The 11505-nt window shown below is 31.2% G+C and overlaps 1 protein-coding gene across 1 annotated transcript; it reads right to left on the reverse strand.

Annotated features, from left to right (window-relative positions):
• Positions 1 to 2734: 2734 nt before the first annotated feature.
• On the reverse strand, positions 2735 to 11221 carry LOC140448588 (protein turtle homolog B-like). The gene is made up of 6 exons (XM_072541673.1): positions 11084 to 11221; positions 10088 to 10339; positions 9834 to 10012; positions 9321 to 9450; positions 5554 to 5697; positions 2735 to 4541 (listed from the first exon to the last, which is right to left on the reverse strand). The coding sequence occupies exons 1-6, from the start codon at positions 11136 to 11138 to the stop codon at positions 4381 to 4383; spliced, it is 921 nt and encodes a 306-aa protein (XP_072397774.1). The 5' UTR covers positions 11139 to 11221; the 3' UTR covers positions 2735 to 4380.
• Between the last annotated feature and the right edge of the window lie 284 nt (positions 11222 to 11505).

Below are 11505 nucleotides of genomic sequence, written 5' to 3' on the forward strand. Positions count from 1 at the left end.
AACAAAGCGACAAAAAGCTTAAAATTTTTAAATTGTATTGTCACTAAAAATCAGTTCTTCTGTTCATTTTATTTCAATTCCCGTACCATTATAATTTTATTAATTTTTTTATTTATATCTGTCGATATGATGTTCAACATCCTTGTACTTGACTAGAAAAAAATTTCATATCACGATCAAGTCTCTTAATTTCTAAAACAACCAAAAAAATCAATATTCAGTTAGAGATTATCAGAAAATATTCTGAAATGAAAATAAAGCTATCGGTTAAAAATATCACTAAACAAAATCACATAAATGCTTAAAAATAACACAATAAAAACGCATTTATAATATATTCATAGCCAAGTAAAGGCGTACCTGAAGACTCGCGAACAATCAGTAGAAACGCAAACCTGTCTTGAGGTAGGGCCGTCCCATACTTTCCCTAGCGCTAAATTATTCTCCTTCGGCAAAATTATTACGCTCTTGGAACTATTATGACGCACTGTAATGCATTTCGCGCGCTTTTTCATGGGTGTGAATATATTATGTACAAAAACAATACGTTGATTCCAAATTATAAATATCAAAATCCTTAATCGTTAAACGATGTATCAGTCTATAAAACATATTTGCTCCATTTTTGTTTTCAGGCCAGTCGTTAGGCAGTTTTAATAAATATTTATAAAAAAAATTCAATGTATTTGAAAAAACAATAATATTAAGTCATTATAAATGTTAGATAAAGACTGTGGATGGTTATAAATATTAAAGTCCAAGATCCCAGAGCGATCAGACATAACTTATTTTCACACAGATGAAACCTTAGAGTCTGAGTAGCGTCTCATGTGCTTTGAATACCTGCGTATTTAGGAAACTGGCTGAGTGACACCTGGGCAGGTACCAGGTGAGAAAGGTAACTAAAAATAAAAGCTATTTAACTTAAATTTACATAACTGATTTTTATACATATTTTGTTGAATATTATTTTGAAAATACTGTAATAAGTGTCAGACACTTGTTATGGACCAGAACTTTTGTCAGACGCATTAAAGCTCCACTAAAATTAAATGAACTTTACTTACTTTTACATGTCTGATTTTTAAATATGTTATTAATGGAACTATAATAAAGTTATATTTAATCAGTCAGACAAATTAAAATGACCAAACATCCCTCAAACACACAAATTAGTTAACCAGAAGTATGAGCGCGAGAGTGCTGTGCGCATGAGCCTCAGAGTAAAAAATTCAACTACATTAAGAATACTTACTGTTTTCGATCCGATTAAATATTTTTGCATCTCTATTTAAAAATCAGACAAGTAAAAGTAAGTAAAGTTCATTTCATTTTAGTGGAGCTTTAAAGCGTCTGACAAAAGTTCTGGTCCATGACAAGTGTCTGACACTTATTACAGTATTTTCAAAATAATATTCAACAAAATATGTATAAAAATCAGTTATGTAAATTTAAGTTAAATAGCTTTTATTTTTAGTTACCTTTCTCACCTGGTACCTGCCCAGGTGTCACTCAGCCAGTTTCCTAAATACGCAGGTATTCAAAGCACATGAGACGCTACTCAGACTCTAAGGTTTCATCTGTGTGAAAATAAGTTATGTCTGATCGCTCTGGGATCTTACTCTATTAAGATCTTACTTAAAGTAATAAGAAATATGAGCTGATATTACTGTATAATGGCAACATAATCTCGATAAATATTATGTTCTATACCAACCTTACAATTCCTTTTTTTGTAAGGTAACTTATCAGATTATTTAAGCTTAATTAATTTTAAAAGAAACTAAGTCCATCTTATAAAAAAAGAAGCAGAAGAGGAATGGCTAGAAGAAAAATGCAACGAAATATAAGAGTTGAAAAAGCAACATGGCTCTTGTAATATGTACAAGAAAGTGAAAGAATTTTAAAATATCAATAAAAACAACATCGCCCTCTCGTAAACAACAACAATTAATTTATAATACCAAAAATAAAATACACGAATGGAAAAAATGTATACAAGAGCAGTTCTGCGATGAACAAATTGATATTACGATAAATAATTCTAATGAAAGCCTATCAATTCTAAAAGTCGAGGTGGAATATGCCATTGAACAATTAAAAATCAACTAGGGTCGAAGTTTACCTTGGAATACTCAAATTGATGGAAAATAATGTTTTGATACGACCAATTTAGATTCAGAACCGGAATGGGGACATGAGAAGCTTTGTTTTGTCTACAAGTACTGTTGTTAAAGTGTTACGACCAACAAAAGTATGTTTTCCTATGATTTCTCGATTTCGAAAAGACATTTGACAGCGTATATCATAATTAAATGTTAAGTTATTTACAGAACATTAATTTAGATGATAAAGACCTCATATTAACAAGATACTTATATTGGAGGCAAAGTGTCAAGATTAGGATTGACGCTCAAATACCCAGAAATATTAGTATAAGTAAGAGTATTCATAAAAATGAATACAGTACAAACTTCTATATAACATATGCAGATGACTCCATCTATAGAGTCTTAAATCAACTTAATGATGTTTGTCGAAACATTGGAATGAAGATTAGTAGCAGATAAGCCACTTGAGTGCACTTTTACCTTTGACCCCTCATGAATTAACTTTTAGTGGAAGCGCCGGTGATGTCACAGCCGAAGCCTCCATAAAAAGTTAATTGATGCGGGGTCAAAGGTCAAAGTGTACCTAAGTAGCTTACCTTCTACTAAGATTAACGAGAAAAAAAAAAGATAATGATAATCAAAAAGAGGCAGAATGTCCCTTTACCTAAAAAGATAATTGGGAAGATATTAGAACAGGTAAATCTTTACAAATACCTTGGCTCCTGGATTATCTAGCAGATTATTTATCAAGCTTGACACAAAACAAGAAATTAAAGCGAAAATTTTTCAAGCTAGAGATAGTTTCTGCAAGATGCATAGTTTATTCTGATAGATATCAAACTGAGATTTAAATTTACAAAATATTTTGTTTGGTCTGCTGTTCTCTATAGAGTCAAAACGTTGACTATAAGAGTCTGAACAAGTTGGAGGCACTTCAAATGTTGGTGTACAGGATAATTTTAAAAGTTCCTTGCACGAAAAACACATGAAGAAGTTCTAAGTAGACTAAATATAAAAAAATACATAAAAAATATAGAAGAACAATTATTGAGAATAATTAAAATAAGAAAAACCAGGTATTGACTATAAGATTTTATGTTTTGAAATTACTATTTTACTGTTTTCTGCTGTTTTTTGCCAAGTGGCAAAGTTCCATTTGCTGCTTTTTGTTTTCCTGAGCTTAGCAACACTATTTATCAGGAAACAATCGCATAGATCACGGGTTTATCACTCGGTATAACACTTCATTGTGGACGTTGATACAGAATATGAAGGGAGACTAATTTTGTAATAGTTACTATACATTTCTGACCCGTTCATGACGAATTTATAATGTCATTATTTTTTACCATGTTATAGATATCCCTGACGGATGAATTACTCATGTTTTGTTCTTATCACAATTTATGTTGAGTTTTAGATGTAACTGTACTTTAGTTTATTTTCGTTTCTGTCAAGTAGTAGAGTTTTCTGAGTTACATTTGCAAAGTTTACAGTTCATATTATAGGCCGGTGCACAAAATATTTTTGAACTAAATTTTACAACTTTATCATCAGAAATATATGAAAAAATTACAAAAAGGAAGGAAATAAGGTATTACTATATCTTGGTAACAAGGTATACATCGGTAAACTCCAAATTAATGTGTACATTAAGTGGTTAATGATGTAGTGTGGTATAATGAGAGAAATTATTAAGATTTTTTTATGTATTTTAAAGATTAATTAACACGAAATAATATCCATTATTATTTAATATTGAACTGGGTCAAGATTCTGAATATCGAGTAAGTAATTGTATCATTGTTTTTGTAAATATCAAATGGGCTCATTCTTAAGGCACGGGTGCCGAATAAGCAAGGAACACACTTTAATAGTTGAAAAGATTAGAATTAGAGATCAAAATAAACTGGGGGTTAGATCAGTAAAAGATGCTTCATTCTCCCTTTACTAGTTACCATTGAAAATAACATTATGTAACATCGCTCTTACTTTACAGGACGATCTTGCCATGCCAACTTTACAGTAGATTGCAAATAAACAGTTTACTTAAAAAATATACCCACAGTCTAATCTTATAATAAATAAATAAATAAACACACAAAATGTTTAAATAATTGCTATCAAGCAAAACATTAAATTGCTGTAACAAATTAAGTATCAACAATAAAGGAAGCTGTATATCTGGAACATGTTTTATCTTACAAAATATTGTAGAACATAAAGGATATTTGTTACAGCAAACGACTGGCCTTATCAGTTCTTAAAATTAACAATGATTAGGTTGTACGACTGTATTATTGTTTAATCGTAAAGGCGTTTCACTGTTCGAATTTTCATCTGGAAGTTGATCGGAAACGTTGTTTGGATCGAATCCCGGATTCAGGATTATATTCGGAACCAGCTCGATGATCTCCTGTTCCTCTATAACTATTCATAAATAACCAAATTAAAAAAAATACTTAAATGTTCAGCATTAAATTAATGTCAAAAGCAATATGGCGAGAAATGCATTGTTCGTAAGAGGTAAGTGTACTTGTTTCTTCAAATATTAGTTTGAATAAAAGTCAATTGGGGTTTATATATCAGTGCAATGTTGGAAGTAGTGTTACTCTAAATAATTGTGAATATGTTTTATTGAAATTTAACTTTTTTAAATAAAGAAGTATACCTCAAACTCGATGGGCACAATTGTATCCAAAATGACTAAGTTATTTTTATATTCAGAGTAAATGGCCTCCAATAAAATATTTAACGGAGAAGGAACGAAACGAAACGGAACAAAACAGAAAATCAAAAGGAAGGGGAGGAAGAGGATAATGAGGAAGAAAAGGAAGATGATGATGAAGATGAGATGTTCAATCCGAATGTAGTTTTCAAAAAATTTTAAAAATTAAGAAATTATTAGATTTAATCTGTAAATGTTTATAAATCGACAAAACCAATTTGACAGTTGACTGTCATTTGACATTTGGCCTCAATCTTGTGGGCAACTAGCCATATTTTAAATGAAATTCTTAGAGGTATTGCATCCTCGGATTAATATTCAGTGGGCCTTTGTCTAGAATGATATATAGGATTAAAGAGGAAGCGATGCAATGTAATTACGAGTTCTTCTGTAACTTTGAGCATTTCTGGTCTTATCGTATCTGGACCTAGTTCATTGTTGAGTTTATTTATAACCAGGCTTACTTCGCCTTCACTTATATTCTTTGAGCTTCTTCTTCTAGTCACATTTCTGGTGGATATGTCTCAGGTTTTGATTGTCTTTAAATACATCCTGGCAGTACTATATTAGAGTCCACGTAAATAACAGTATTATACCTTGTTTTTGTAGTTTCATATTGCTCTCCTTTGTGTATCAATGTGATTATTTCAGTAATCTATTCGTCAATATTTCATTATATTATTAACTTACAAATTCAAAAATTATTTTACTTACCTCCAGGGACTTTACATTCTTGATATAGAAGAAAACAAGTACCTAAACCAAGCAAAACCAAGGTACCCATTACAATTCCTACTGCAATAGCCCAAACTGTTGTATCAAACTTATCAGCATTATCTAGGAAATATCTGGCAAGCTCTAAAAAATTATTATTATTATTATCGAAAAATAATTTTTTTTTATATTGTTATATACTTATGGATACTATTGATAAACATGGGGAAGTTCAGGAGATCTGTTGTAGTAAAATATTCAAAAAACAAGTTATTTACAAACATTGTAGATAGCTTTAACGTCATATTTTAAAATTAGTTACAATCTTACAGAGTGTTTTATAACGCGTGCCAGATCAAAGCTATATCTTTTTATTAAACAGATAACCATACATTTTATTCTAAATTTGAAATCTGCTTCACTTCCTCATCACAACGATAAAAAGTTGTAACTTATTATCAAAGAATATGGAGCATATAGAAGTATCTTTCCCTGCCATTTTTTAGTCCCTCGGCAGAAGTTATACACATTACAGAGAAGAAGTTGAACAAGATTTTAGTTCCTTATTCTGCCACTAGCAAGCGGTCATGTCAGGGCTATTACTGCTTCTAAAATATAAAAGAGTGGAGCAACAAATGCAACTTTAGATATTTTCTTATGTAGATGCCGCGTGGTCGTAGAATGCTTAGCATTAAATTTTTGCATTTTATAAAATTAGGGATCAAATGCTACCATATTTTTTTTAAGAAAATAAAATATTATTATAACTTTTAATAACTGAATCTTAAAAAAAATATTGTGATTAAAATTTTTAATTTAAAACGTCCAAATTTACAAATAATATAATTAAAACTCTCTTCTTATAAACTGTAAATAAAATTAATTAAAAGTCAACCACTGGGAGAGAAAGCCCAAAAAATTTCAAGGTATTTCGATCAAAAAACAATTCCTTATTTCGTTAGTACGCTAGAATTGCTTTTTAGCACATACACCAAAGAATTATTATTTACAATTTGAAAATTCGAAATTATAAAGTATAATTTCGGATTTTTAAATTTAAAAAATAAATAAGTATAAATCTCAAAAACGCCAATCTAGAGCACAACAAAGGAAGATAGTGAAAAGGGCAAAAATGGCTGGTGGACATGGACCATAGCAAATTCCAAGAAAACCGGCAACACCCGAAGATAAAAAGAGATTTCGGGAGAATACCATCACCCCCCTTGCAAAGAGTTGCTAAGAAACCAAGGGGCTCGTTAGAGCCCTCGGAGATCTAGCTCTGTTAGATCACAAAGCACCGTGAAAAAAGTATTAAAAATTGGTGGTAGCATATAGACATATTTAATTGCCGATAAGTTTCTTTCTCTAATGATATTTGTCCACATATTTTATCAGTTTAATTCATGATTATATTGAACAATAACACTTTACATAGAAAGTCCTTCACTCCTTTATTATCCTTACACTCAGAGTTCAAAGTGCGCATCGTTACACAAAAATTATTATTTGTTTAAATTAATATAACATTTCGTGAATTTATTTTACAAAATCATACTGCAACTAATTTTAAAATGTGGAGTTTAAACATGTCTGAAATTTTTGTAAATAACGTTTTTTGTATTTTTTACTACAACAGATCTACTAAGCTTCTTGACAATAATCAGTCTCCCTGTATATGCTAGCTACTTAAATGTTTGATATCTACATAAATGTAATTAATATATACATTGATTTCTACTCTGATAAGTACGACCTTATCGTGGTAGGAGAAATCTTTATACTTGGTCGTCATCGCTCATTTTGTGAGGTAAGCACGATAGAGTGGAAACTAAGGACGGCTCGATTTCAAGTATCAGACGACATCCAGATTTCATTAGCCTCCTCCCAATATAGCGGGCTCTGCCAGGAATAACCATATTCCGCTTGGACAGAATTTACTATTGTGTAATACATTGTATTGTAGAAATTTAAGCTGAAACGGACTCAGATTTGTTTTGATCGCGTGTGGAAGTGATCGTGTACGCGGCTTTCAGAAAAATGGAAAAATAGTAATATCGGTTGTTGATTCGATTCTTGTTTTTGGAAGTAATATTGCGCAGCGGAATTAAAGACCGCTTGGATGCTGTGTATGGCGACTCTTTTTATTTATTTATTTATTTATTTATTTATTTCAACGGTAGAACCATTTACAATAAAATCGCGTTTTTCTTCAATGGCGACTGTCAAAAATTGGTAAATCGTGTTTCAGTGTGGCCTACGTCGGTTTTTGATGGGCCACGCCCAGGCGCCCCGAAAACGGCTGCCAAGGATAACATGACAAAAATCCACGATCTCGTATTAGCAGCCCGCCGATTATTAGCAGACAGTAGGCACCTAAAAGACTGTGGATAATATCCTGCATTTATCCTGCAATGTGGACAATATCCTGCAATAACATTTTGAGCATCAGAAAGTTTTCAGTGCGATGGATGCCACATTTGCTCATTTCCGACAAGCGCAACTTCAGAGCAGTGTTTAACGTTATTTAAGCGTAATCTGAAGTAGTTTCTGCATCGTTTCGTGACCATCAACAAAGCAAACAAAACAAACAGTTGAAACAGTGGATATCACCTGGCGAACGTGGTCAGAAGAAGGTGAAGACCGTCTTATTAGCCAGAAAGATGATGGCCACCCTTTTTCGGAAATTTAAAAGGTGTGATTTACATCAACTACCCAGAGAAGGCAAAAACCACCAAAGAGATCTAGTGGGCCAAATTATTGAGCCGATTCGACGCCCAATTTCAGAAAAACGGTCCAATTTGGCAAAGAAAAAAGTGTCTTGCACCATGAAAACGCATCGGCATACACACCTCCACCGCCACGGCCACATTTGACAACCAACTGTTGCTCCATCCACTGTATTCTCCAGATTTGGTCACATGCGCCTTCCTTTTGTTTCCAAACTTAAAAAAGGCACTTGCTGGGCAGAAATTTAAGTCGAATGAAGAGGTCATCGCCGCCACAGAGGCCACAAGCAAAGAACCTTTGTAGATCTAAAGAAAACTTATTTTTCAGATGAGTTTAAAGAAGTTGGAGCATCATTATCGAACTAAAAGGAGTCTGTCTATGTTGAAAAATAAATGGCAATCTTTCTAAAATTTTTGTTTTTCTTTTGTGTGCCAAGAACTTATTGGACTGTCTTGTAGCAAGCACTGAAAAGGTCCAATTGGTAATCACAAATAGTGCAGCAAAGACAAAAGTCTAAGTAGCTGTTATAGCAAAACTTCGATGACAAGACGCTCAAGTAGGCCCTAATATCTATTTTAAAGTCATAAATATAGTTGTTGTGAACATACAAACCATATTTCCATCTCAGTTTGGAGAGGGATGTGGGTACAATCTACAATTCACCAATTTTCAACTATTTCAACAAAAGACAATACAATTGTTTATATCACTGCTACAAAACATGCCTTCTAATAATTAAAATATATAAGACTAAGCAGTTAAATATTTTGAATAAAATCAGTAGACTACTAAAACTATCAGAATGAAAAATAAAATCAACAACAACAAAGAAAAAGATGTGTGACAAGATTTTAAAAATAGAGAACTTGAATAACAGAAAAAACTAATTAGATACTATATTTAATTAGAATAAAACCACAATTAAAAATGACTTATTTTAATGTTTTTATATATAACATAAACTAAAAAGAAAGCTTATTACTTTACCAGATAATTGGTCAAATGAAGTTATAAAAATATAGTGTTTTAATATTTTTTACCTTGCTCTGTATATACACATAGTGTAGTACCGTACACTTCAGTTATGACACCTTTTCCTAATTGATTTGTTGCCCAAATTCTGAATTGGTATGTTGTATTGGGACTAAGATTATACACATCAATTTGTCTCTAAAAACCATAGCTTATAAATAATTAAGTACAGTAATCAAATACATTAAAATTGTTTAAGTTTTTTAACCCCATAAATCTACTATCTACTCCATATAGACACAGAAGTTGAAGATGTCCACATATTAGACATGGAACTATATGCTATATTTCGGATGAAATAGACAGATAACATATTTTATGATAGCAACAATGATAGGGCATGCCTAGAAGAGAATATGATTTCTGTTTGCCAACAATTTGGAATACTGTTATACATACTTGCACAAAAAAGTTGATAGTGCTAATACTAATTGCAAATGAACAAAAATGATAATAATCTTCTATTGTTTTTGCCATTCGCTTTTAAGGACTTAAGTTGTTAAAAACTGGTCTTAACTTACGGAATTTTGTGGAATATTATTAGGTGGGATTGGTATCCAACTATTATTGGTAAAACCCAGTCTATATTGTGCTGTAAAATTTATAATAGGATATCCACCAGTACCATCAACTTCCCATAATAGAAGAGCTAGAATAGTACTAGGTCTTACAACTACATTGGCCAATGCAGGTGGGGGAGCTGAAAATTAAAAGACAATGAAGAATAAATAATATTTTAAGCTGGACAAATAAAACAATTGTAAATCAAACTTACTTCTTACTGTCAGTTTTACTTTTGCTGTAACATCTGAGTTGACAACATTTTCTCTGCTGCAAGCATATACACCAGTGTCATTTCTATCAACTTGAGAGATAAACAAAGCTCCATTTTCCAGTACAGACATCCTGGCATGCTGCTGATCTTCTCTGCCTTCTCTCACCCACATTACATCTCTGGTCTGGTGAAGAAGACATGGTATTGTAATGTTTTTACCAATATTTACAGAAATTTCTCTTACTATTTCACCTAGAAACAAAAATAATATATCTGAATGTTATAAAACAACATCAAATTATTCAAATTCACAAATAAGCAAAAAGTATAAGTACTCTAATATTTCAAATTCACAGGCACTACAATACAAAATAGTGTAAAACATGTTCAAAACTTCAAAACAGTGTCTCGTTTTCTTTATTATAGGTCTTTATAATTTTGTGATTTATTTCTTATCTTATCATTGATCTATTATGTGTACTAGTTTTTTGTAGATTTCCATTTCCACTGTCTCCAACGTGTACTGAATTTTTTATTTGGCTTTGTTTCAGTGTCACTATTGGCTTACTTGTGGTTCTCACACTATTGTTTTCCTCTTTTTTTGTGGAGTTTGTTTTAGTATAATGTGTTTATGCATCTTAGTACTTTTGGCCTTAATCAATATTAAAAAATATGTGAATAAGTAGGTAACAACCAATAACTCTGAAGATTAAATTAAACATGACAATAAACATTTTAATTGCGAGTAAACAAAATACATAAAAACACAAAGGAAAAGAACAGAATAGCTCAATACACAAAAATAAATACTATAAAGAAATGAAAAACAATAACCGACACTATGATGAAATTTATTAAAGTATAGGCCTACGATTTATTCATAAAATACGAAACTTTTACAACAAAGTCATAAAATCTATTTATACAAAATTCTAAATTTAATTTTAAAAATTAAATGAAACATATGAAAGTTAATAGCCAGTTTTGTAGTCTTACCATTGGCAGCATATATTATATAGAGATACACAATAAATTCTGTAATTTTATACATTCTTCCATGATATTTTAGTCCAAAAATTAATATTTTTTATACATTTGCACAAAAATAATGAAGGTAAATATGTCAAGTTTTGACGTTTATGTCAATAGTGATTATCTGTAGCCAACGTTAGAAAAAAAAATTATAGTTTTTTTGTGAGCAAATCGTTTGTATTTGTTCTGAACGTAATATTGGCAGAACTGCTTAATTTAATTTTGTTATTTTGATTTTATTTTATAGGTTGACCCTGGTAGTAGTAAATGTCAGATGTGATACGATTTTCTCAAGTGATGTGCCGACGGATTTAACGAAATTTTGAAAAATATTTGTATTTTTGAATTGGTGTTAGACTTTTATGTATTTCTACAACAAGTAAGGA

This window comes from Diabrotica undecimpunctata, chromosome 8 (genome assembly GCF_040954645.1).
Source record: "Diabrotica undecimpunctata isolate CICGRU chromosome 8, icDiaUnde3, whole genome shotgun sequence".
In the NCBI taxonomy this organism is placed as follows: domain Eukaryota; kingdom Metazoa; phylum Arthropoda; class Insecta; order Coleoptera; family Chrysomelidae; genus Diabrotica; species Diabrotica undecimpunctata.

Excerpts from the sequence above, each read along its gene's own strand:
- LOC140448588 (XM_072541673.1), bottom strand. The coding sequence starts at position 11,138 with ATGTATAAAATTACAGAATTTATTGTGTATCTCTATATAATATATGCT. Across the intron at positions 9,451-9,833 it reads ATAATATTCCACAAAATTCC|AGACAAATTGATGTGTATAA; the intron begins GTAAGTTAAGAC and ends TATGGTTTTTAG. Across the intron at positions 5,698-9,320 it reads ATGTGTATATACAGAGCAAG|AGCTTGCCAGATATTTCCTA; the intron begins GTAAAAAATATT and ends ATAATTTTTTAG.